The sequence below is a fragment of the Acomys minous genome (assembly GCF_964271855.1).
Source record: "Acomys minous genome assembly, chromosome: 13".
Classification (NCBI taxonomy): Eukaryota; Metazoa; Chordata; class Mammalia; order Rodentia; family Muridae; genus Acomys; species Acomys minous.
In genome coordinates this window covers 1,336,244-1,362,751 of record NC_140495.1, presented here as the reverse complement: position 1 = coordinate 1,362,751, position 26,508 = coordinate 1,336,244, and the positions used below count along the sequence as shown (strand labels likewise).

The 26,508-nt window shown below is 50.7% G+C and overlaps 1 protein-coding gene and 1 long non-coding RNA gene across 3 annotated transcripts; both read left to right on the top strand.

The window, feature by feature from the left end:
• Positions 1-44: 44 nt before the first annotated feature.
• Positions 45-26,343, top strand: EXOSC7 (exosome component 7). 2 transcript variants are annotated; one of them, XM_084754793.1, is made up of 9 exons: positions 68-182; positions 2,193-2,280; positions 5,480-5,581; positions 5,825-5,919; positions 15,887-16,052; positions 18,327-18,397; positions 20,078-20,201; positions 21,289-21,444; positions 26,108-26,343. In XM_084754793.1, exons 2-9 carry the CDS (start codon positions 2,200-2,202, stop codon positions 26,210-26,212), a joined length of 900 nt encoding a protein of 299 aa, XP_084610919.1. In that variant the 5' UTR covers positions 68-182; positions 2,193-2,199; the 3' UTR covers positions 26,213-26,343. The 2 variants fall into 2 exon arrangements, with proteins under 2 accessions (XP_084610920.1, XP_084610919.1); XM_084754794.1 differs by lacking the exon at positions 2,193-2,280 and having other exon boundaries at positions 45-182.
• LOC311582072 lies at positions 22,265-22,696 on the top strand. Its single transcript, XR_014773997.1, has 3 exons — positions 22,265-22,320; positions 22,360-22,471; positions 22,510-22,696. It is a non-coding gene; the product is annotated as an uncharacterized lncRNA (long non-coding RNA).
• Positions 26,344-26,508: the final 165 nt, after the last annotated feature.

Sequence of the window (26,508 nt, the reverse complement as noted above, 5' to 3'; positions counted from 1 at the left end):
GCTCCAGGCGGTGGCGGCAGCCGCGGCTGCGGGAGCGGCCACCGCGCGGGCTGATGACGCGCAGGCGCGGCGGGGAGTGGGGCGCGAGCTGATGACGCGCGAGCACGCGCGGTGAGCCCGGCAGCATGGCGTCGGTGGCGCTAAGCGAGGCGGAGAAGGTCTACATCGTTCACGGAGTGCAGGTAAGCGGTGGCGACCGCGGGTGCGGGGAGGAGGCGCGGGGAGGCCACGTGGCCAAGACCGACGCCTAGAGGCTTAGTGCGGCCTGCGGCAGGCGTGCATCCACCTTGCTCTCGGGATGGAGGACGCCCCTAGCCCACCGGGGAGCTGCGGGAGAGGCTGCTGTTGAATGAAGGGATTGTCCTTGTGGCCTCGGCGCGCCGAGAGACCTGCGCTTGAGATCCTGTAGTGATCAGAATCGCGGCCCGTGGATGGACGTGTGCAGACTTTGCACAAAGAGGCCATGCATCCGGGGCGGTGGGGAGGGGGTTCGAAATATAAATTAACACAAGCACAACACACACACACACACACACACACACACACACACACACACACACACACACACACACACACACACACACACACACACACACACACACACACACACACACACACACACACACACACACACACACACACACACACACACACACACACACACACACGGAGGCGGGCATGCACCTCAGCAGCAGAGTGCTTGCCTAGCATGCGCAAGGCCTTGGTGGCTGGCGCTGTAGCCCCAGCACTTGGAAAGTGCAGACAAGATCAGCAGCAGCTTAAGGCCACACTGAGCTATAAAGACCGAGTGTCAAGAAAAATCATTCTCACACGTGTGCTGCTTACAGGTAGGAAAGAGTAGGGGGTGCCTTGTTTTCTTTTTGGTGCTGGAGGTTGAACCTCGTGGTCCTGTGCATGCTAGGCAGGCATTCCACCACTGAGTCGCATTTCTAGTTCTCTCTCTTTTTTCGGGGAGAGGGGACCGTTGTGTGGTTGTTTTTTTTTGGGGGGGTGGCTTGCTTTTTGAGAGGGGATCTTTGTATCCCGGCGTGTATGGAACTTACTGTGGAGCTCATTCCTTGCCAGAAGACATGCCCCCTCATTACCTGGCTGAGAGGAATTTTTCAAAGCAGGCTGGTAGACTGTGGTATAATTGTTGACTTTCCTGTTTTACTCGTGGGGCACTTAGATCCTTGGGTAGCTAAAAAATGAATACCATGATCTGTGGTCGGTCCTCCTTTTGGACATTCAGAAGAAACGAAGTGTTGATCTGGCAACCATCTGTCTGGTCGCCTGCAAGCCGCCTCCCCAGAGTGGATCTTGTGGTGCAACCTGCTACCAAGTTCCGCTGCTTTCCAAACACATGTCTCTTGAGTCAAGAGGATTTTCCCCCCAGTGAAAGAGTGAGCTGGGGGAGGGCGCGGCTACACTGGGACTTCTGCATAATTTAGGTGTTTTGTTCCTCTCAGAAGTTGCTGTGAGGGAGGCACTGGAACACGCGTGACAGATGGTCGGTGTTAATATCATGAGGTGGGGGAGTGCAGCAGTGTTTTGCTCTTTTCTGTTTAACGTCTCAAAATAAAGTCAAATACATAGGCAGTAGCCTGTTAGTTTAAAGATAAGTTTTTTTGGTTTTTGTTTGGTGTTTTTTTGGTTTTGGTTTGGTTTGGTTTTGGTTTTTCGAGACAGGGTTTCACTGTGTGTAACCCTGGCTGTCCTGGACTCACTATGTAGACCAGGCTGGCCTTGAACTCATAGGGATCCACCTGCCTCTGCCTCCCGAGTGCTGGGATTAAAGGCATGTGCCGCCACGCCCATCCTTAAAGATAAGTTTTTGATAGCCACATACAAGAGCAGTGGTCTTTATTTGTTCGCCCCCTTCTTCTTTGGGGAGCATCAGCTTTGAAAATCTAATGAAGTTCATTATTATTTTCAATTATGTGTGTGGTTGTATGCACAAGGGAGTGCAGGTGCCAGCAGAGGCCAGAAGCCCTGAGTCCCTCGGAGTCGGACTTGCAGGTGGTTCTGAACCACCTGATGTGGGTACCGGGAACTGAACGCAGGTCCTGTATAAGCTCCTAATCACTGGGCCGTTTCTCCAGCCTCTTGTTTCTATTTTTTAAAAAAGGAAGGAAGGAAAAAGTGGGTTAGAGAGATGTCTCAGTGACTACGATCACCTGTTGTTCTTCCAGCACCCGCATGGCGGTTCACAACCAGCTTCAGGGGATCCGATGCCCTCTTCTGACTTCCTCTAGCACCAGGCATGCATGTGGTGCACAGGTACGCATACATGCAGGCAGCATGTGGTGCACAGGTACGCATACATGCAGGCATGCATGTGGTGCACAGGTACGCGTACATGCAGGCATGCATGTAGTGCACAGGTACGCATACATGCAGGCATGCATGTGGTGCACAGGTACGCGTACATGCAGGCAGCATGTGGTGCACAGGTACGCGTACATGCAGGCAGCATGTGGTGCACAGGTACGCGTACATGCAGGCATGCATGTGGTGCACAGGTACGCGTACATGCAGGCATGCATGTGGTGCACAGGTACGCGTACATGCAGGCAGCATGTGGTGCACAGGTACGCATACATGCAGGCATGCATGTGGTGCACAGGTACGCGTACATGCAGGCAGCATGTGGTACACAGGTACGCATACATGCAGGCAGCATGTGGTGCACAGGTACGCATACATGCAGGCAGCATGTGGTGCACAGGTACGCGTACATGCAGGCATGCATGTGGTGCACAGGTACGCATACATGCAGGCATGCATGTGGTGCACAGGTACGCGTACATGCAGGCAGCATGTGGTGCACAGGTACGCATACATGCAGGCAGCATGTGGTGCACAGGTACGCATACATGCAGGCAGCATGTGGTGCACAGGTACGCATACATGCAGGCAGCATGTGGTGCACAGGTACGCGTACATGCAGGCAGCATGTGGTGCACAGGTACGCATACATGCAGGCAGCATGTGGTGCACAGGTACGCGTACATGCAGGCAGCATGTGGTGCACAGGTGCGCGTACATGCAGGCAGCATGTGGTGCACAGGTACGCGTACATGCAGGCAGCATGTGGTGCACAGGTACGCGTACATGCAGGCAGAATACTCCTACATAAAGTAAAATGAATGGATCTAGTTTTTTAAAAGATTTGTTTATCTTATGTATGTGAGTGCTCTACCTGCATGCACACCTGCAGGCCAGAAGAGGGCATCAGATCATGTTATAGATGGTTGTAAGCCACCATGTGGTTGCTGGGAATTGAACTCAGGACCTCTGGAAGAGCAGACAGTGCTCTTAGCCACTGAGCCATCTCTCCAGCCACAATGAATCTAAACGTTAAAAGTCCTTCCAAGGGTATTTATGAAGAATAAGGAAAGCCCTCAGTGAGATGGCTTGGGGCATTTTATTGTGTGTGATGTGTACCGGCATGACTGTTACATAGCTAAGTGTTTGAAGAAAGACGGATGTAAAGAGAACATGTAAAGGAACAGAAAGATGACCCCAAGGTTAAGAGCACTTTCTACCGTTTCAGTGAACTCAGGTTTAGTTCCCAGCACACACACAGCTGCTCATAACCATATGTAATTCGATATATCCAGTGTTCTGTGCTGACACCCATGGGCACCAGGCTAGTATGTGGCACAGTACAGGTGGTAAAAACACTCATATACATAAATATAAATCTTTTTAAAAATAACATGTAAAATTATATGCCACCATTCATATAAAAAACGAGGATTATTACCCCACCCCCCCACCCTCGCCCAAGTAGATCATTATAAGAAATAGAAGTTTTTCAATATAGGGGTCCAAGTCCCAGAGTCAAATGTGTGCTTTTTGTAATAATGCTTAATTTAAAGGGGGAAGGTTTTTTTTTATCTAAATATCTATTCATTTGGATAGAGTAAATATAAGATAAATTGGATCTCAATAAGAAGCCTATCATTGGTCAGGAGTGGATGGGAAAGAGATGAGGAGAAGCAGGGTGTGGAAAAACACACTGCAGATAAAGGGAGGAGGCCGGTACCCAGAGCTGACTGGGCTGGGAGAGTCAGAGCGACTTCCATACACCCAGCACAGTGAATAAGGAAGTAATTAAAAGTAGCCAGGATTCAGTGGAACTGAAGTACAAATAGGTGCGAGCAGTCTAGGTTACAAGTGAAGAGAGCCGAGAGCATTGTATCTAACCATACTCCACCACTGCTCACCACTGTTACATTGTATCTAACCATACTCCACCACTGCTAACCACTGTTACATTGTATCTAACCATACTCCACCGAGGAGAGTGTTAGCAGCCCCGAAACCATGTCTGCACTGAGGAAATAAATAGCAGGTAGATAACTACAGCCAAGTTTCTCCCTATGTCCACCTCTAGAGATTTGGTAATAGAACCAAGATAAAGTTACAAATGAGAAAAAGGCTGGAATGAACTGTGGACATTAAGTAGGAAATAAGCTATTGATTTGAATTCCTGGCTTCTTCATAGATAGGGAACTGAATGAAGATGTGTTAATTTGTGTGTGTGTGTGTGTGTGTGTGTGTGTGTGTGTACGTACACGTACGTGCATATTTTCACATTTGTTTCCTAAGATGAGCTAGAAACTACAAGCTTAGCACCCAGATTCTAGTGTTCGAGTGCTGTGTGTCAGTAAGAGGGACCAGGGCTCCTTGGGGAAAGGAATGACAAGCTAACCAGTGGCCACAACGGCCGTGTTGTCAGAGACAGGGAAGGACGGAAAGAGCACAAAGCCAACCTGAAGGCACCAGCATGCTTCGAGTGGCAGACATCAGATTATCCCACAACATAAAGTGGGTCTCTATGAGTTGTGCTGTTATAAGTAAACAATGAAAAACGTAAACAGACTGGCAGAAGGGACAGGCAGCATGCAGCCAACCTGGAAACCATCTTCCACATCAGGACCAGGGGGGACTCTGGATTTCCCCTCAGTTAATGAGGGAAAAGCATTCAGAGTGCCTAGGGGAAGGGTGTGCCTGGTTACCACCTAGTCACAGAACAAGTGGCTCACCTGCATTAGTTTGTTGACCCTATTTTAGAAGGTTCGTATTTAAGGTGGTGCAGAACAGGTCTTGTAGACTGAATTTGGGGTGAACAGGGCTCTAGTTGAGACAGTTGTGTCTGTACCTCTAGCAAAGCATAGCCTTGTGGATTTGGAGGTGTGGCTTGTGTGTGTGCCTTTCCATTCTTCTATGTATTCTGTACATCCAAAAATGGCAGGGCTTTGTAGTCAGGCACATCTGCCTGAAAGCACAGCTTTGTCATCATTAACTATAGGATAAGTCACTTCTGAGTGTCTTCCTTAGCTTAGGCTGGTAGAATTGTCAGTAGGAGTGAGGGTTGGGGTGACCCACTGAGAGAAAAGGGGATTGACTGTGTGTTTCCGGAAGGGAGTTGGTGTGAGTTTGGAATCTCAGCCTGAAACTTGTTCCTTAGGAAGACCTTCGGGTGGATGGCCGTGCCTGTGAGGACTACCGATGCATTGAAGTGGAGACCGATGTGGTATCTAACACCAGTGGGTCGGCCAGAGTCAAGCTGGTAAGTCCTGTGGCCTCAGTTCATACCCAGGTAGAGAGATGGGTAAGCCGTGAGGTCAGTTACAGGCCCTGCTGCCTGGGAGGGACGGGACACGTTGGTCCTGCGCAGACCCCAGTCCCTAAGCCGTACTGGGAGAGCACATCTCCCCAGACCCACAGCACCCCTCATCTTAGACCACGGCACCCACCGTGTGGAAGGTGAGTGTGGTCGCTCCTGAGCAAGGACTCTTGTATGTGTCTACAGGGTCACACAGACATCTTGGTGGGAGTGAAAGCAGAGATGGGAACACCGAAGCTGGAGAAACCAAACGAAGGCTACCTGGAGTTCTTTGTTGACTGGTCAGTACTGCGCAGGGTGTTTGAAAGGAGAAGGGGTGCTCGGGAGGTCACTCTGTGGTAGAGCACCCACATAGCATGGAGGTGCCGGGTTCAATCTCTGCTTCCCCTCCACCCCAAGAAAGATTGAAAGATGAAGATTCAGAAAGAGAACCATGTCGTGTTTTATTTAGTCATTCACTTATCCAGGATGTATTTGCTTACTTGCAAAGCGTCAGCGTCAGGAGAACCTGACCTTGTTTTAGAGAGATAAGTGCACCCTTGGATGTGGTTCTGACTCTTTTGTAGGGGGTACGGGTTTCGAGACAGGGTCTCTCTGTTGTAGCCTTGGCTATCCCAGACTCACTCTGTAGAGCAGGCTGGCCTCAAAACTCACAGTGATCCTCCTGCCTCTGCCTCCCGAGTGATGAGATGAAAGGTATGTGCCACCACGCCCAGCTCCTAACCTTGTTTTAAAATCCCTGGCACTTGCTAAGCTTTTCTCAGTATGAAAAAGGCCATCAGCTGGGAAGCCCAGAGTGTGCTCGTTACGAGGGTTGAGTGAACCTGTAAGTGGTGAGGTGCTTTGAAAACACTAAGCCATAGGTAACGGGCTCATCTGCTCCAGAGCCCCCAAGGGTAGGTAACGGGCTCATCTGCTCCAGAGCCCCCAAGGGTAGGTAACGGGCTTATCTGCTCCAGAACCCCCAGAGCCTCCAAGCATAGGTAACGGGCTCATCTGCTCCAGAGCCCCCAAGGGTAGGCAACGGGCTCATCTGCTCCAGAGCCCCCAAGGGTAGGTAACAGTCTCATCTGCTCCAGAGCCCCCAAGGGTAGGTAACGGGCTTATCTGCTCCAGAGCCCCCAAGGGTAGGTAACAGTCTCATCTGCTCCAGAGCCCCCAAGGGTAGGTAACAGTCTCATCTGCTCCAGAGCCTCCAAGGGTAGGTAACGGGCTCATCTGCTCCAGAGCCCCCAAGGGTAGGTAACAGGCTCATCTGCTCCAGAGCCTCCAAGCATAGGTAACGGGCTCATCTGCTCCAGAGCCCCCAAGGGTAGGTAACGGGCTCATCTGCTCCAGAGCCCCCAAGGGTAGGTAACGGGCTCATCTGCTCCAGAGCCCCCAAGCGTAGGTAACGGGCTCATCTGCTCCAGAGCCCCCAAGGGTAGGTAACGGGCTCATCTGCTCCAGAGCCTCCAAGGGTAGGTAACGGGCTCATCTGCTCCAGAGCCCCCAAGGGTAGGTAACGGGCTCATCTGCTCCAGAGCCCCCAAGGGTAGGTAACGGGCTCATCTGCTCCAGAGCCCCCAAGGGTAGGTAACGGGCTCATCTGCTCCAGAGCCCCCAAGGGTAGGTAACGGGCTCATCTGCTCCAGAGCCTCCAAGGGTAGGTAACGGGCTCATCTGCTCCAGAGCCCCCAAGGGTAGGTAACGGGCTCATCTGCTCCAGAGCCCCCAAGGGTAGGTAACAGGCTCATCTGCTCCAGAGCCCCCAAGCATAGGTAACGGGCTCATCTGCTCCAGAGCCCCCAAGGGTAGGTAACGGGCTCATCTGCTCCAGAGCCTCCAAGGGTAGGTAACGGGCTCATCTGCTCCAGAGCCCCCAAGGGTAGGTAACGGGCTCATCTGCTCCAGAGCCCCCAAGGGTAGGTAACGGGCTCATCTGCTCCAGAGCCCCCAAGGGTAGGTAACAGGCTCATCTGCTCCAGAGCCCCCAAGCATAGGTAACGGGCTCATCTGCTCCAGAGCCCCCAAGGGTAGGTAACGGGCTCATCTGTTCCAGAACCCCCACTTCTCTTCCTGCTCTTGCTCTATAGAGATCACATGTTTTCCTTGGCAGGTGGTCAGGATCAGCCAAACAGCCGGGCAAGGTGGGCAAGTGGCCACAATGCAGGCAACAAAGCATGCTGGGAAGAACCAGCTCTGGGTATCTGCATCCAGCGGCGGGCCAGAGCATGTGGCCTCAGCTGCACTGAGTCTTTTCATCTAAAAAGGGTGCGTGGTAACATGTGGTGAGGAAGAGCGGAAGCAGAGCAGCTCCTAGACAGTGACTGGCTTATTTCCTTCTCCTTCTAGAATTAGGACTATTGAATTATCTTACGTGCAGAGTGTATCGCCCTCATGGATAGGTCTGTGTGCCACATGTGTGCCTGGTGCCATTGGAGACCAGAAGAGGACATTAGATCAGTTACAAACGGTTGTGGGTGCTAGAAACTGAACCTGTGTCACGCGCTTCCAACCACTGAGCCAACTCTTTAGACCCTAGGATTCAGGCTTGACTTATTGTATGGCCTCATTTCCACTTCTGTCCCTGCCTTGCTCCCAGAAGCTAGTGTTGACAATAGCCAGTCTTCTTTCGTGTGAAATCGTGTGAAAGGAATTCTAAGTGCATGTGAAAACAGTCCAAGAAACAAGACAAGAGTCTTGTGATTTCAGTTTTGTTTTGTTTGTTTGTTTGTTTGTTTTTGTTTTTGTTTTTTTTAAAGATTTATTTATTTATTTAATATACAGTGCACATTAGGTTACATTATAGATGGTTATGAGCCACCATGTGGTTGCTGGGAATTGAACTCAGAACCTCTGGAGAAGCAGTCAGTGCTCTTAACCGCTGAGCCATCTCTCCAGCCCCCTGTTTTTTGTTTTTTTCAAAAACATGGAATTGTTCTTAAAATGTGTTTCACACCTCCCAGGTATAGCAGATAAGAGTGAGTTTGATTGAGATTATTAAAGCGGCTGTTGTTTAGAAGCCGCGTGCAACTGGGTGTTGTGATTATGTACAGCTTGAACTCAGGAGAACTTTACTCAGATGACCTTTCTTAGCCCTCAAGGTATGAACTATCTAACGCTCTGAATGAAGTGTAAACATGTATGATAAACGTGAGACGTTAGCCGTCCTCATCTTCAGGCTCTGTTCTCCCAGTTCCCACTGCCTCCGGAGCCTTAAACATTCTTAGTTGGATTAGCTCCCCTCGTGGCTCTCACTAGGTCTAGCTGTGTATTTTGTAGCTCTGAGATCTCCTCTGCATTTATAGGCTTGTTAGAGGGACCATGGGACTTTGTATATAGTTGTACACGTGGCTGAAGTTTGTCAAAGCTTTGTAAATATAACAACGTACTTGGAACATTTCTGCCGCTCAGAGATTCTATGCTCGGGATTTTTAGCGGCACCCTCAGCTGGTGCACAGCTCACACTCCTAGAAGAAAAGCACAGAACCAGTTAGCAAGGCCTGGGCACAGTGGCCACTGTCAGCCTTTCCAGACAGGAGGGCCCATGTTTGTATGGGAGTTAATCTTCCTGTCTTCATTTTCAAACACAGAAGCTTATCCTCCCCGAACTGTGAGAAAAAGACAAATGAAGTTTATAGTGGAGAGGCGACCTCTCAGGGTCAGGTGGCCAAGCACACAGACGTGTCTGGCTCTGGGCCTGGCTCCTCTTCTCTCTATAGCATGCGAGGCCAGCTTAGGAAGCACATTGAGCTTGGGTGTGATGTGCACTCATCCTTCTGTCATCCTCCACCCCAGCTCCCCGTCTGCTGCGTGCTGCTCTGGTCGGGTGTGTGCTGCTGGTACCCACTCCGGTGCCTTCTCTGCCCTCCGCTGCACACCCCATTACTTAGGCACAGGAGAGATGGCATGCTTTCCTTTTACTCTTCCACCTCCCTCGTCCTGGGCGGACCAAAGGCACGCTGGGGCTGGCCTCATCGTAAGGAGGGCTGTGCCTAGCTACTGAGGTGCAGGGAAAGGAGGGCTTGTTGGGCTCTGGTTTGTGACTTTTTCCAGGACATATAAAATTGACATCTGTTCCTTCTCATCCCTGGGACTCGGCAGCAGCAACCCAGAGAATAGGTTGTTCATACTCACTCCAGTGAGCAAACCGAGTTTAATACAGCTTGCTTAGCACATCACTGGTCCTGTTTTATCTTTGTCTATGACAAAACTGACGCAAGCCTGGGACCAGAGAGGTGCCTAGTGTTGAGGGGACCGTGCATTCACACAATGAAACCCAGCTCTGGCACGGTTATGTCCGTGTGCGCGCCGTCGTGTCCTTATTCTGCTGGTCCTGGGGAGCATTGTCCAAGAGGGCAAGTACAGGGTTTTCCAGGCAGAGATACCGTGGCTCGCTCAAGATGGAGTCTCACTGCCGGCTGTGTGTCTGAATACGGGGATGCGAATCTGCCTCCTCACATTCTTGTCCCAGGCGGCAAGGCCAGGTGACTCCCACGGGGGAAGACTCTTTGAGCTGCTTCCTGTCAAGATGTAGTTTATAAAGCTGGACTAGCTGAGCATGGCTCGCTGCTCGTCTGTTTTCCTCCAACGTCTCAGAGGACCTCACTGGGCGCTCCAGTTTCCAGGGAGTTCTGAAGCCTGTCAAGATGTCGTCTCAAGGCAGTGAGTTCTGGCTTCCTCAGACGGCCCGGCAGGCAGTCGCACCTTCCATACCCTCTGAGAGCACCCAGAGTCCTCTTGAGTGTGCCCTACTTTCTTCTTAGCAAGTCTTTTTCTCCTGATCCTCAGGGTTATATATATCTTTAATATATTTCCAACTCTGCTTTACTGCGAATAAGAATAAAATAAAAAGAAAGCTGGAGATGTACCTCAGTGGGAGAGTGCCTCCCAGAATGCAGTGCCAGTGAGTTCTGCAGTGCTTGTCTAGAGGGGCTGCCTGTCTCCCCTAGTCCTCAGAGACAGAAGCAGAGACTTCTTTCTTGCCTAGAAAACAACTCTTTAGTGCCTGTGGACGGTGCCCAGCAGTGTGTATGCCACACGCTGAAGAGCTCTGCCGAGCGCCCGCTGTAACAGTTGCTGCCCAGGGGAGGAAGTGTTACACCCATGTTGCCCTGGGGTCCCTCCTGCCATTCTGATCCCAGCTTCATCAGCAACTTCCAGGTTCAGTATGTTCTGCCCGCGTGTGTGCCTCCCGCCAGCAGAGGGCACCAGATCCCAGCATTGACGGTTGCCAACCACCATGTGGTTGCTGGGAATTGAGCTCAGGACCTCTGGAAGAGCAGTCAGCGCTCTCAACCTCTAAGTCATCTCTCCAGCCCCCAGGTTTTTCTTATTTCGGTTCTCAGTGTTCCTGGTCTCCCAAAGCCAGTTGCTTTTCTGCTCATTCTCTCTCTCTGGGTTTTGTCCTTGGAATTAGGATAGTCTGGACCCAAGTAGACAGTGCAGTTCACTGCTTCAGTGTGGCCAGTTCCCTGGCAACGGTGAAACACCTGAGATGTCTCAGCGCATGGAAATGGCACTAGCTTCACTGACCCAGGGCAGCACTTACGCCCATCTGGAAGCAAAGTGGGCCTTAACCCTTTCATGGGTCTTTGCCTTGCTCGTAGCTGATAAAAGTCCATTTTAAATGAGGACTTAGCAACTTTAAGAAAACTGGTCATGGTGGAGCACACCTTTAATCCCAGCACTCAGGGAGGCAAAGGAAGGCTGATCTCTGAGTTCAAGGCCAGCCTGCTCTACAAAGTGAGTCCAGGACAGCCATGGCTACACAGAGAAGCCCTGACTTGAAAAAACAAAACAAAACAAAACAAAACAAAACAAAGGAAAAGTTGGTTTCCATCTAAAGTCGGGAAGACTCAGTAGGCTGCATGTCACTGAGCCGCCACTAGGTGGCAGCCCACCGAGCCAGTGCTGAGCTTTACAGGGAATGCGGGGAGGAGATCCAGGAGAGTGCTTGACCTCCCGAGTTTCAGTTCCAAGGTTCTGTTGCTTCCCTTTGGGATCTTAACTTCCCCGTGTGTATGGAAGGTTTTGCAGTCTCAGACATGAATTCATGCACACAAAGGAGTCAGCCAAGGTCACCTCCTCTCTGCAGTCACCTGTCCTGTCCTAGGCTGCATACCTTCTCAGGATGTATTGGTTACAGAGGGAGCAGCAATGGGCTCCCTGGAGCAGACATCACATGACCTCACCCTACTCCAGGTCAGCCAGAGCTAGGCCATGAGCAGGGCAGGGTGGAGGGCGGAAAGCAGGAGAGCTCATGTTCTCCCAGAGCTAGGCCATGAGCAGCTGGGTGGAGGGTGGAGAGCAGGAGAGCTCATGTTCTCCCAGAGCTGGGCCATGAGCAGGGCAGGGTGGAGGGTGGAGAGCAGGAGAGCTCATGTTCTCCCAGAGCTGGGCCATGAGCAGGGCAGGGTGGAGGGTGGAGAGCAGGAGAGCTCATGTTCTCCCAGAGCTGGGCCATGAGCAGGGCAGGGTGGAGGGCAGAGAGCAGGAGAGCTCATGTTCTCCCAGAGCTGGGCCATGAGCAGGGCAGGGTGGAGGGCAGAGAGCAGGAGAGCTCATGTTCTCCCAGCTGCTGAGCTGTTTTTCGTGCTCTGGGAGAGGGACTGGAGCACGCATATGGAGGGTCTGAGTTAGTGATGATACATATAAGCAGAGGCCTGGAGTTACCAGCCTTTGTATGTGTGGTCCCCACCCCACCCCCCTCTCAGAAAAGGTTTTTCACCAGGATTGCTTTCTTTGACCTTGTGTATGATCTAATAAGTCCCGTGATCAGAGCACCCATTCATTCATTCATTCATTCATTCATCGCGGGCAAAGGAGCTCAAGGCAAGGCTCATCTGAGATCCTAGTGCAGGCTGAGCCGCAGCGACATGTCATGGAGGCTGTTGGTAAGGCCTAAAGTGCGGAGCTAGAGCCTTAGCTCCTCAGGCACTGGTCATGTGACCTACAGCAAGTTACACAACCTGTCCGACTCACCTGAGTTGTGTCAGAGAGTTAGGGTGTAGCTCAGTGGTAAAGAGCTTTCCTGGCATTTGTGAAACCCCAGTTTTATTTCCCAGTACCACAGTAAAATAAAGATACATAAGATACTGTGTAGAGTTGCTGTGAGAACAAAACGGCCCGGCACATCTGGAGTGCTAAGAGTATGTGTAGCACATAGCAAACATTTGTAAACATTTCTGTTTGCTACCTCTGGGTTCTGTAGTGTCCCACTGTAGGTCACAGGCCGCCTGTAAGATCTTAGGTTCTCTTAAAACACAATGTCTTGCTGGACAGGTGGCAAGTTAGGAGCCTAAGATATAAGACAGAACCTCTGTTTCTCTGTCCTGTCTGTTCCCTGTTTGTCAGAATATAGACTCTCGGGCTTTTTCGCCCTTTATTTTATTTTATGTGTGTAAGTGTTCCACAGCGGCCAGAGGTTGCCAGTTCGCCTGAGACTGGAGTTACAGTCTGGCTTTTGAGCAGCCATGTTGGTGCTGGGAACTGAACCTGGGTCTTCTCGAAGAGCAGACAGTGCTCTTAACCACTAGGTCATCTCTCCAGCTCCTCTGGTTTGGTTTGTTGTTGTTTGGGGGGTTTTTGTTGGTGGTGGTAGTTGGTTTTTCTGAGACAGAGTTTCTCTGTGTAGCCTTAGCTGTCCTGGACTCACTTTATAGACAGGCTGGCTTTGAACTCACAGCAATCCACTTGCCTCTGCCTCCTTGAGTGCTGGGATTAAAGGTGTGTGCCACCATGGTGCCCAGCCTTGTTTTTGCTTTGTTTTAATGCTGCCCAATGCATGCGCTCTGTTCCCATGCTGAGCACTTAACCTCCTCAGTCCATGACGTCCTGCCTGGGGCCAGGCAGATAGCACTAGGCGTGGTTGCAGAAGCCTCTAATCTTCCTCTCTGCCCAATTGTCAACTATGTTAAAGGAGTGGTGAGCTCAAAAGTAACAGGCTGGTTCACGTGGGTAAGTCTCACTGGGTAACAGGCTGTTTCGCGTGGGTGAGTCTCACTGGGTAACAGGCTGTTTCGCGTGGGTGAGTCTCACTGGGTAACAGGCTGGTTCGCGTGGGTAAGTCTCACTGGGTAACAGGCTGGTTCGCGTGGGTAAGTCTCACTGGGTAACAGGCTGGTTCGCGTGGGTAAGTCTCACTGGGTAACAGGCTGGTTCGCGTGAGTGAGTCTCACTGGGTAACAGGCTGGTTCGCGTGAGTGAGTCTCACTGGGTAACAGGCTGTTTCGCGTGGGTAAGTCTCACTGGGTAACAGGCTGGTTCGCGTGGGTGAGTCTCACTGGGTAACAGGCTGGTTCGCGTGGGTGAGTCTCACTGGGTAACAGGCTGGTTCGCGTGGGTGAGTCTCACTGGGTAACAGGCTGGTTCGCGTGGGTAAGTCTCACTGGGTAACAGGCTGGTTCGCGTGGGTGAGTCTCACTGGGTAACAGGCTGGTTCGCATGGGTGAGTCTCACTGGCTTTATGGGCAGATGAGGGCGGACAGTTGAACTGTAGACGATGAATGGTTTACTCTGAGAGTGGGGAGTTGAAGATGTGCCTGCTGTGTTGAGGGAACATAAGAGCTGAGGACAGGCATCTCTGATTGGCTGTGCACAGAGACCTGTGTGGTGTGCTGTTAGGCAGGTAACCACATAGGATTTAATATCAGCTGCTTGGTGCTGGAGTCAGAGTAGGCTGTGTGAAGGTTTGGTCGGTGGTCTTGGCCCCTCCTGCAGCTGAGCCCAGCAGAGGAGTTTGGGGGCTGTCACATTACTGTGGCAGCAGGGAGCTGCCCTGTGCTCTTCAATTTGCCTGCTGATGGCGTAAGGAAAGAGTAGGCAGCTAGAGAAGCCGTTGTTACACAGTAAGCGCTGCAGTGTGACTCATTCCTAGACTGTGTCACTAGGTAAGATCCCTCTTCGTGGAGGCGTTGTTTTTTTGGTTTGTTGGTTTGGTTTGTTGGTTGGTTGGTTTTTGTTTTTTGTTTTGTTTTGTTTTTTTGTTTTTTTTTTTTTGAGACAGGGTTTCTCTGTGTAGCCTTGGTTGTCCTAGACTCACTTTGTAGACCAGGCTGGCCTCGAACTCACATTGATCCGCCTGCCTCTGCCTCCCAAGTGCTGGGGTTAAAGGCGTGCACCACCACGTCCAGCCCAAGATTCCTTTCAACATTAAATAGAGGCAAGGTCCCAGTTGTAGGCCACCATGCTGGCCAAGTCTGAGCTGAGGCTAGCCCTATACCTGTCCTGAGAACATAGATGAGTGATGTCATGCTGGCCAAGTCTGAGCTGAGGCTAGCCCCATACCTGTCCTGAGAACATGGATGAGTGATGTGTACTTACCCCACAGACTTATGCTGGTTTGTGTCAGTATTGAACTCTCAAAAAAAAAAAAAAAAAAGCCCTGTAAAGCCTTTGGGTCATCTCAGAATGTGAGCTCTTATTAATTCTTTGTTGAGGTGATTGGACATAAGTATCAATGATTTTTTTTTCCCTCTCTTGAAAAAGATCAGATGACTTCAAACAGGGATGTTTAACAGGCCAGAAGTTGTATTGTGCTTTTATTCTTTTCCCTTCTCAGTCCAGTGATGCTCTGTCTCTGGTCTGTTGTCACATGTGTTTTCTAAATCACTCCAGAAGGGTCTGACACTGGCACTGCACTGAAAGCCAGAGCTGCTGTGGTGAGACATGACGTCTCTACGCTGTGTTTCACAGCTGGGAGGCTTCCTAGGTTTACAGGCCAGCCAGAGAAAAGTGTTGGTTTACTCTGAAGAGTTCCCTGTACCAGCTGAAGCTCACATTACCCCCACCTCTTCTTCCTCCTTGGCTGATGAAGGCCTCTGCCCAAAGGCCTGTCACACCCACTGACAGCACAGGGCGCAGCACTGGACTAGGTCATTGCGTATGCCTCGAGGCCCCAAGTTGCTAATACCACCCTTTTTTCATTTCAGTCACTTTGCTTTTTCTCATTTTGCATCATGCAAACTTGGACAGCTCTCTGCCTTTTGGCTCTCCAACATTCCACAGAGAATAAGTTCTTTGTATTTATAAAGATTCACTCGGGGTTGGAGAGATGGCTCAGAGGTTAAGAGCACTGTCTGCTCTTCCAGAGGTCCTGAGTTCAATTCCCAGCAACCACATGGTGGCTCCTAACCATCTGTAATGAGATCTGGTGCCCTCTTCTGACCTGCTGGCTCACATGCAGGCAGAATACTGTATAAACAAACAAACAAACAAATCTTTTTTTAAAAACCCACTCAGCTTTTTTGTTCTTGTCTCGTGTAGTTCAGCCAATGCTGCTCCAGAATTTGAAGGGCGAGGAGGCGATGACCTTGGCACAGAGATCGCAAACACACTCTGTCGGATATTCAACAACAAGAGCAGCGTAGACCTGAGGTCCCTCTGCATCAGCCCTCAGGAGCACTGCTGGGTCCTCTACGTGGACGTGCTGGTGAGTCATCGTGCACTGGCCCTGGCTTACACCGTCTCTTTCCTCCCTCTATTCTTTCCCCATCATAGAGGAGTGTTTTCAGCATCCAGGGTTCAGATCGTTTGTGAAGAAATGGTCTCCTGTAATAGTCTTTCATTTGCAAGATAAATGCAAAGCATTAAAGAGTAGTACATGTAACACTGTTCTATAATTGTAGTAAGGTGCATTTTTCCTCCCGGCCCCAAGCTCCCAGAATAATGACTAATGAGACTCAAAATATATTGGTAAATATGTGGTTAGGACTTATAGATAGACTCTCTTTTCTGACTAGCTCATAACATAAAATAACCTATTTATTCTAATATGCATTCTGCCACGTGGCTAGTTACCTCTGTTCAGGTACCATGAGACTGTCCTCCTCACATCTGCCGGGGAGAAGATGTCCCACCTTCTGTTTTGCCTATCCTATAGGCCATAGGTTTTTCATTGACAGGCCATACATAAGATATTCTCTCCACATAGAGTAAGATTGTAGTCGTAGCAGAGTTGTACCTAAAATTACCCACAGGAGTTACCAAGGAATTAAAAACAAGGATCCTCAGCCAAGCGGTGGTGGAGCTCTGTGAGTTCAAGGCCAGCCTGGTCTACAGAGTGAGTCCAGAACAGCCAGGGCTACACAGAGAAACCCTGTCTTGGGGAAAAAAAAAAAAAAAAAAAAAAAAAACAAGGACCCTCGGTATGATACCAGACAGATAAGAGTTTAGCAAGATGGCAGTTTATGTGGGATGATGGGCTCTTTTCATAGATTTTCAGGTAAGCCTTCCAAACCTTCTGTGAGTAGACACTAGAGACCTAGAGACGACAGGGAACTAGAGCATCATCTGTGGTCAGTGGGGCACAGAACCTACGGAAGTAAAGAACTCAGCCAGTGTGAGCCTGGGTGGCCTTCTCAAGGAGGGAGGCTAGCACACACAGTAGGATTCAAATACACTGTTTCCTGTTTCTGATTGGGACGTAGATAACCACCTGAAATCACTGCAGCTGAGCATTTTTAGGCTCCATATAAATATGCATAGATGAGCATGTCAGGAAAGCAGTAAGTGGCAAGGCTTCTCTGGGAATTGGAGGCTGCTGCGCTGCGCTGCGTCGTCAGGAGAGCTGTGCGTGAGGCTACCTGCAGTGTAGCCTCTTGGAGCTCACCCGGGCTTAAGTGCAGGAGCTGACCCTGAGGAATGTGTGCAGGATATTTTCCTCGAAAACCTGAGGAAAGGATCCAATTATTGATTCCAGGACTGTATTTTTATTTAGGTCTTAGGTCAGCAATAGGCATTTCTATGCAGATGGATGTTGTTAGGGGTCTTTTTCAGGAAGATGATAGATATACAAATACATAAAATGCCATGTCATCAAAGCCAGAAAGAGATTCTTGACTTCTCGGCACATAGCTTCCCCATCTCCTCGAGGGCTCTGGCTGTTGGCTTTTTCCCCAGAACCTCAGGAGGGTAGATTGCCACTTCCCTGTGATGTGTGCTCGGACCTGGCCAGTGAGAATCTGCCGACTGTAGACTTAGATTTTTATCATTACTGTACAATGGGCGGGGGTCCAGGGCTGAACACTGGGTATGTGTCTTGTTACTCACAGACCAGAGGTGTCCCTGACTCCGTACACGCAGTATGCTCTGTCAGTATGTGATAGCTAAGGCTAGAGTGAGGTTGCAATGCAGTTGGGAGCCATCGTCAGCCACTGCTTAGGTGCTAACCTAACTGCTTGTGAGAACCTTGTCTCCTTAGCAGGTCAGGGGGGACCTTACTGTGTGACCACAGCCATGGAATAGCCGCCTTGTAGTTAGGGAACATGGCATTCTCCTCACGTTCAGGTAGCCAAGGAGGGCAGCCCACCTCCTCGTCTTTATTTTAATTAATTACTTTATGTTATTTGTTTTGAGTTTGCTTGCTTGTTCTGAGACAGCCAGGGTGTCATGGAATTCACTGTGTCAACCAGGCTAGCCTTAAACACAGAAATCCACATCATCGTGCCTAGCTTTATTTGTGTTTTTGTGTTTTGAGACAGTTTTACTCTGAATTGCACGCTGTTCCTAACAGCCTCAAACCTATGATGAGACTCTGCTCTCCTCCTGGCTCCTGGGATTATAGATGTGAACCACCACTCCTGGTTTTGTGTCTTTATTTTTTAAGTATGCATTTAGCATGGCTTAGGATTCTTTCTTGGCTGGGTTAATTAATGCTTAGTGATTAGTAATGCTGACTTTTTCTTTCCTCTGTGCTCTCTCTCAGCTGCTGGAGTGTGGTGGGAATCTGTTTGACGCCATTTCCATTGCTGTGAAGGCTGCTCTCTTCAACACTCGGTGGGTCTTCCTGAAGACCAGGCCTACGGGCCTGTGTAGAGCTTACATGGAACACTGACAGGGATGTTAAACTCCAGGAAAGGGATTTTGTATACTAAAACTGAGTAAGATACATATATATTTATCTTTATTTTTGTATGGTTTTCATTGGTAAGCATGTGTCATGTAAACATGTAAAGAGAGGCAAAAAAGACCACCCTAGCTGCAGTCTGTCTGCCTGTTACATGCTGGACTCTGCAAATTGCCTTTTGCTTTCTCACGCAGCTGGTACCCACAGCGCCCAGCACACAGTAGGTGCTCACACACTCTTTGGTCGTGTGCATGACTGTTCTAGGAGGGAGCAGCTTGGTTTTGGCTAAGGGCTGTGGTTCCTCCTGTGGTTTCCCTTCGTAGGTAAGCTGTAAGCATAGGCTGCGAACACACCGGGAGCTAAGATTATGTATCAAATATAAGGAATATTTGATGATATACCTGTGACGAGAGTCTAGCGTTTGAATGCAAGTGTGGGAGGATATGTCTTCATCTCTTGAAGTGTCCTGGGGTAAAACGAGGTTTTAAAACTTTGAGCTGAAGCTGCTGGCGGCTTGTGTGGCTGAATCAGCCTCGGGGTCCATTGGAGACACAGAAAGTAAGATGAGTATCAGGAGGCGCTGAGGCCCCCAGCCCTGCACTGCGTACACGGGAACAAGACTGAATAAGTGAGCAAGCGTGGTGATTCTGGAACATCCCTCGTGTCCTTTAGAATACACTCGGCCGCATCTTAGGGGCCGATGACAAGGAAACGTCCCTAAGTGCAGCTCTCTCATCCTGTGAGGTGGCTGTTCCTCTTCACTTTCCGTAGTTGTACTTAGTGTCTGGGAGGATCACGGCCCCTAGCTTTAGTTCTCAGTGCTCAGATCATGGACACTGCAACCCATGGAGCATTTAGAGCCTTCCTGTTGTAAATGCCGACTAGAGAGCAAATGAAAACAAAGTTAGACTTAGAAGCTTGCTTCAAGATGGAGTATGTGTAAGACGAGGAGCCGTGGGCTGCCCACCCAGCTGTGCCGCTGGCCTTCGCCGTGTGAGAGCCTGTGTGCCAGGCCCCACAGCAGCGGGCAGCCGGGGTGTGTCGGCAAGAGAGAGAAGCTGCCAGCAGAAGTGTCCTCAGCCTCTCAGCTAGCTGGCTCCTGTGGGTGCTGCGGAGTCGGAAGCTACTGTGGTATGAGAGGAGTCCTGGGAAAATGGGTACCAGCTTGTGAGCCCAGCTACCCAGGTGATGAGCAGCTGTCGGTCTGACCCCCAGGTGCCTAGGACGCCCTTAGATAGAGCATAAAAAGTCGTTTGTACACTGGAGTCCTCTAGAAGAGTGGGCACCACCCACGGTCTTCCACAGCCTAAGGCCCAGCAAGGTTTGGACTAAAGGATTATGAAATTAATGTGCGCTCCCGTGCTCTTCCCCCCCCCACCCCCCATGTGTGTGTGTGTGTGTGTGTGTGTGTGTGCGCGTTGTATAGGCTTTCTTGACATACCAACCCAATTCCAGACTGCTTATTGCCCAGTTAAAATAGGATATTTCTTAGTACTCTGGGCCCCTGAGATGCCTGCTTATAAGACAGGAATCTCAGCTTCTGTTCTCAACCTCAGGAAAGGTCAGGCTTCCTCCTCCCAGGAGATAGAAGTTTAATTATGCCTCTCCAGGATACCAAGGGTTCGTGTTCTAGAGGATGAAGAAGGGGCAAAGGACATTGAACTGTCTGATGATCCTTATGACTGCATCCGACTGAGCGTAGAGAATGTCCCCTGCATTGTCACCCTGTGCAAGGTACGAGCTTTCCCTGGGAAGGTGGGTCCCCTCCAACCTTCGCCTGTTGAGATTGCTTCATAGGTTGTAATTGTACAAACAGTACAGATGTAGCTTGTTTGTTTGTTTGTTTGTTTGTAGACCAGGCTGGCCTCAAACTCACAGTAATCTGCCTGCCTCTGCCTCCCAAGTGCTGATATTAAAGGCCTGTGCCACCACGCCCGGCTACACATGTAGCTTTAACCCAAACCTAATAATGTAGAAACCATCAGATAGTGCTCTTTGCCTTCTGCTCAGATGATGTGACGAGTCCCAGGACGCTCTCTGTAGCCTTGCACTGCTCTGTGCTCACTTTCCGTTAACTCCCTCTACCCCAGAGTCCAAGGCGGCTGCACACATTAGGGTCTCAAACAGTGGTGCTCTGTGGACCCTGATAGCCACATCTCCAAACTGAGGGTTGGGGCCAGTGCTGGGTGTCACGTGTCAGGGATGGTTTTCACTTCAGAGCCTGACATCTAGCATAGCCTCAGGCCTGTGTGTGGCTGGGGTGGTGACTAATTCTACAAGAGACTTGTACTAAAATAAAATTGAGCCAGGTGTGGAGGCTCCTGTCTATAATTCCAGAACCCAGTAGGTGGGGCAGGAGGACCCTGCAAGCTTGAGAGCAGCCTGATGTACATAGCAGGTACCTGGTCAGCTGGGTTACACATAAGGCCTCGTCTGCAAACAAACAAGAACACAATGTGTCAGGCTTGATTCCAGTGGGATTATAAGGACGTGTTCGCGGTGTTGGGACTGAGCAGCCTAGAGGACAGTCATCAGACTTGTCCCTCCGCTTGGCTCTCTCCTGGGGTGAGCACGGTGTCACATGGCTTCTGTCCTGATGAGCTGTCTGTTCTCCCATGCCCCTTGTTTCTATTTTGTCTTTTAATTATATTAATTCATACAATGAACCATGGTAAAAATGTCAAACAATCCTTCCAACATTTTCCAAAAGAGCAGAATTTAAAAAGTGGGCCATCCGTGTACATCCACATAGGCTTTGTGCAGGGGACTCTGGGACTCTGGTATATTGTTCACATGCGTGTTAAGCACCCTGGTCTTACAGATTGGCTGCCGGCATGTGGTAGATGCCACACTTCAAGAGGAGGCCTGTTCCTTGGCCAGCTTGCTGGTGTCGGTGACCAGCAAGGGAGTTGTGACGTGCATGAGGAAAGTGGGGAAGGGAAGCCTGGACCCCGAGAGCATCTTCGAGATGATGGAGGTAAGGCCAGGTGGGAGCTTGCTGTCCTGCCTCTTCATCATCATCCAGGTGGGAGCTTGCTGTCCCTGCCTCTTCATCATCCAGGTGGGGAGCTTGCTGTCCCTGCCTCTTCATCATCCAGGTGGGGAGCTTGCTGTCCCTGCCTCTTCATCATCCAGGTGGGGAGCTTGCTGTCCCTGCCTCTTCATCATCCAGGTGGGAGCTTGCTGTCCCTGCCTCTTCATCATCATCCAGGTGGGAGCTTGCTGTCCTGCCTCTTCATCATCATCCAGGTGGGGAGCTTGCTGTCCCTGCCTCTTCATCATCATCCAGGTGGGGAGCTTGCTGTCCCTGCCTCTTCATCATCCAGGTGGGAGCTTGCTGTCCCTGCCTCTTCATCATCCAGGTGGGAGCTTGCTGTCCCTGCCTCTTCATCATCCAGGTGGGAGCTTGCTGTCCCTGCCTCTTCATCATCATCCAGGTGGGAGCTTGCTGTCCTGCCTCTTCATCATCATCCAGGTGGGGAGCTTGCTGTCCCTGCCTCTTCATCATCATCCAGGTGGGGAGCTTGCTGTCCCTGCCTCTTCATCATCCAGGTGGGGAGCTTGCTGTCCCTGCCTCTTCATCATCATCCAGGTGGGGAGCTTGCTGTCCTGCCTCTTCATCATCATCCAGGTGGGAGCTTGCTGTCCTGCCTCTTCATCATCATCCAGGTGGGAGCTTGCTGTCCTGCCTCTTCATCATCCAGGTGGGGAGCTTGCTGTCCCTGCCTCTTCATCATCCAGGTGGGAGCTTGCTGTCCTGCCTCTTCATCATCCAGGTGGGGAGCTTGCTGTCCCTGCCTCTTCATCATCCAGGTGGGGAGCTTGCTGTCCCTGCCTCTTCATCATCATCCAGGTGGGGAGCTTGCTGTCCTGCCTCTTCATCATCATCCAGGTGGGAGCTTGCTGTCCCTGCCTCTTCATCATCCAGGTGGGAGCTTGCTGTCCCTGCCTCTTCATCATCATCCAGGTGGGGAGCTTGCTGTCCCTGCCTCTTCATCATCCAGGTGGGAGCTTGCTGTCCTGCCTCTTCATCATCATCCAGGTGGGAGCTTGCTGTCCCTGCCTCTTCATCATCATCCAGGTGGGAGCTTGCTGTCCCTGCCTCTTCATCATCATCCAGGTGGGAGCTTGCTGTCCCTGCCTCTTCATCATCATCCAGGTGGGAGCTTGCTGTCCCTGCCTCTTCATCATCATCCAGGTGGGAGCTTGCTGTCCCTGCCTCTTCATCATCATCCAGGTGGGAGCTTGCTGTCCTGCCTCTTCATCATCATCCAGGTGGGAGCTTGCTGTCCCTGACTCTTCATCATCCAGGTGGGAGCTTGCTGTCCTGCCTCTTCATCATCCAGGTGGGAGCTTGCTGTCCCTGCCTCTTCATCATCATCCAGGTGGGAGCTTGCTGTCCTGCCTCTTCATCATCATCCAGGTGGGGAGCTTGCTGTCCTGCCTCTTCATCATCATCCAGGTGGGAGCTTGCTGTCCTGCCTCTTCATCATCATCCAGGTGGGAGCTTGCTGTCCCTGCCTCTTCATCATCATCCAGGTGGGGAGCTTGCTGTCCTGCCTCTTCATCATCATCCAGGTGGGAGCTTGCTGTCCCTGCCTCTTCATCATCCAGGTGGGAGCTTGCTGTCCCTGCCTCTTCATCATCATCCAGGTGGGGAGCTTGCTGTCCCTGCCTCTTCATCATCCAGGTGGGAGCTTGCTGTCCTGCCTCTTCATCATCATCCAGGTGGGAGCTTGCTGTCCCTGCCTCTTCATCATCATCCAGGTGGGAGCTTGCTGTCCCTGCCTCTTCATCATCATCCAGGTGGGAGCTTGCTGTCCCTGCCTCTTCATCATCATCCAGGTGGGAGCTTGCTGTCCTGCCTCTTCATCATCATCCAGGTGGGAGCTTGCTGTCCCTGCCTCTTCATCATCATCCAGGTGGGAGCTTGCTGTCCCTGCCTCTTCATCATCATCCAGGTGGGAGCTTGCTGTCCCTGCCTCTTCATCATCATCCAGGTGGGAGCTTGCTGTCCTGCCTCTTCATCATCATCCAGGTGGGAGCTTGCTGTCCTGCCTCTTCATCATCATCCAGGTGGGAGCTTGCTGTCCTGCCTCTTCATCATCATCCAGGTGGGAGCTTGCTGTCCTGCCTCTTCATCATCATCCAGGTGGGAGCTTGCTGTCCCTGCCTCTTCATCATCATCCAGGTGGGGAGCTTGCTGTCCTGCCTCTTCATCATCATCCAGGTGGGAGCTTGCTGTCCCTGCCTCTTCATCATCCAGGTGGGAGCTTGCTGTCCTGCCTCTTCATCATCATCCAGGTGGGAGCTTGCTGTCCCTGCCTCTTCATCATCATCCAGGTGGGAGCTTGCTGTCCCTGCCTCTTCATCATCATCCAGGTGGGAGCTTGCTGTCCCTGCCTCTTCATCATCATCCAGGTGGGAGCTTGCTGTCCCTGCCTCTTCATCATCATCCAGGTGGGAGCTTGCTGTCCTGCCTCTTCATCATCATCCAGGTGGGAGCTTGCTGTCCCTGACTCTTCATCATCCAGGTGGGAGCTTGCTGTCCTGCCTCTTCATCATCCAGGTGGGAGCTTGCTGTCCCTGCCTCTTCATCATCATCCAGGTGGGAGCTTGCTGTCCTGCCTCTTCATCATCATCCAGGTGGGGAGCTTGCTGTCCCTGCCTCTTCATCATCATCCAGGTGGGAGCTTGCTGTCCCTGCCTCTTCATCATCCAGGTGGGAGCTTGCTGTCCTGCCTCTTCATCATCATCCAGGTGGGAGCTTGCTGTCCTGCCTCTTCATCATCCAGGTGGGAGCTTGCTGTCCCTGCCTCTTCATCATCCAGGTGGGGAGCTTGCTGTCCTGCCTCTTCATCATCATCCAGGTGGGAGCTTGCTGTCCTGCCTCTTCATCATCATCCAGGTGGGAGCTTGCTGTCCTGCCTCTTCATCATCATCCAGGTGGGAGCTTGCTGTCCTGCCTCTTCATCATCCAGGTGGGAGCTTGCTGTCCTGCCTCTTCATCATCATCCAGGTGGGAGCTTGCTGTCCTGCCTCTTCATCATCCAGGTGGAAGCTTGCTGTCCTGCCTCTTCATCATCCAGGTGGGGAGCTTGCTGTCCTGCCTCTTCATCATCCAGGTGGGAGCTTGCTGTCCTGCCTCTTCATCATCATCCAGGTGGGAGCTTGCTGTCCTGCCTCTTCATCATCCAGGTGGGAGCTTGCTGTCCTGCCTCTTCATCATCCAGGTGGGAGCTTGCTGTCCCTGCCTCTTCATCATCCAGGTGGGGAGCTTGCTGTCCCTGCCTCTTCATCATCCAGGTGGGAGCTTGCTGTCCTGCCTCTTCATCATCATCCAGGTGGGAGCTTGCTGTCCTGCCTCTTCATCATCCAGGTGGGAGCTTGCTGTCCTGCCTCTTCATCATCATCCAGGTGGGAGCTTGCTGTCCTGCCTCTTCATCATCCAGGTGGGAGCTTGCTGTCCTGCCTCTTCATCATCCAGGTGGGGAGCTTGCTGTCCTGCCTCTTCATCATCCAGGTGGGAGCTTGCTGTCCTGCCTCTTCATCATCATCCAGGTGGGAGCTTGCTGTCCTGCCTCTTCATCATCCAGGTGGGAGCTTGCTGTCCCTGCCTCTTCATCATCCAGGTGGGAGCTTGCTGTCCTGCCTCTTCATCATCATCCAGGTGGGAGCTTGCTGTCCTGCCTCTTCATCATCCAGGTGGGAGCTTGCTGTCCCTGCCTCTTCATCATCATCCAGGTGGGAGCTTGCTGTCCTGCCTCTTCATCATCCAGGTGGGAGCTTGCTGTCCTGCCTCTTCATCATCATCCAGGTGGGAGCTTGCTGTCCTGCCTCTTCATCATCCAGGTGGGGAGCTTCCTAGTGGCTTGTTTGTCACATTTGAAGCCATCTCTATAAGGAAGTTCTCTGATGCTCATCCTCCTCTTTGAGGTAGGCTGAGTGTTGCCAGGAGTTAACCTTTCTTACTGTCAGTGAATCTTTAAAATAATAAAAACATTTTTAAATGCTATATTCTGTATGTCTTTGAGGTTTCTCAAGACCTTATCTGTTTTACTTTATTTTTCTATAGAATCATATCTATCTGTTGTACTTAAGATGTATATTCTTGTGATAAAAGTAGACTAGTAATAAATAAACCATGATTTGATCAACTAGCAATTAACTTATATAACTTATTTATCCTAAACAGCCCGCAATAGCACTTTTAAAGTATTAGAAGTAAACCTTGTATTATAATTGAGTTATATGGGTACCTCATAGTAGAGTAGAAGTATATACAATTTGAATTATACACCACTGTATGTAAAATTAAACTTATTTTGCATCTATATACAAAATTCTATACTAGTGAATTAAAAATAACCTTGTGAGTGACAATTGGGGCATTAAGTTGAGGAGGAGACTCACTATCACTGTTGAGGTTTATAGTTCATTTTGTATTAATTGAAAGTCCTTTAGCAAGCTGTGGTGTAGCTCAGTGAAAGGTGTGCCTAACGTGTAGGGCAAATGAAAAACTGCTTTAAAAGTTCTGTGACATATATACATGGATGTTGGGCAGACTGGCAAGCAGGTGGGAGCTGCTGACCAGTTGGCACCTCACTGCTGACATCTGTCTTGTCCCTGTCGTCCTGCAGAGCAGTAAGCGAGTGGGCAAGGTGCTGCACGTGTCTTTGCAGAGCCTTCTGCACAGCGAGGAAAGCCTGGGGCCCAAGAGGCCGAAAGTTGGGTTCCTGGGATGACCGCTCATCACGGTGACGGACATTGCTTATTTCACTTTTCCGCTGAGACTGGCTTGTATATATTTTTCTTAATTGTTAAAATTTTAAGTCAACATTTGTACATGTAAAAATAAAGTCTATTCTCTGGTCTGGCTTAGTGTTGCTAACAACTCCAGCTTTATACCATGACACCACTGTTTTTAGCAGTGTGCTGTCAGGCTGGAACAGAAGAGGGCGCTGTCCTGCAGGGAGCTGATTGCTTCCAGAGTACAAGAGGAGGGCAGCAGACACTGAAATGAAGACCCTGCAGACACAGG

Coding starts and splice junctions, on each gene's coding strand:
- EXOSC7 (XM_084754793.1), top strand. CDS start 2,200: ATGGCGGTTCACAACCAGCTTCAGGGGATCCGATGCCCTCTTCTGACT. Junction 2,281..5,479: donor GGCATGCATGTGGTGCACAG/GTACGCATACAT, acceptor CTTGTTCCTTAG/GAAGACCTTCGGGTGGATGG. Junction 18,398..20,077: donor GCTGCTCTCTTCAACACTCG/GTGGGTCTTCCT, acceptor ATGCCTCTCCAG/GATACCAAGGGTTCGTGTTC.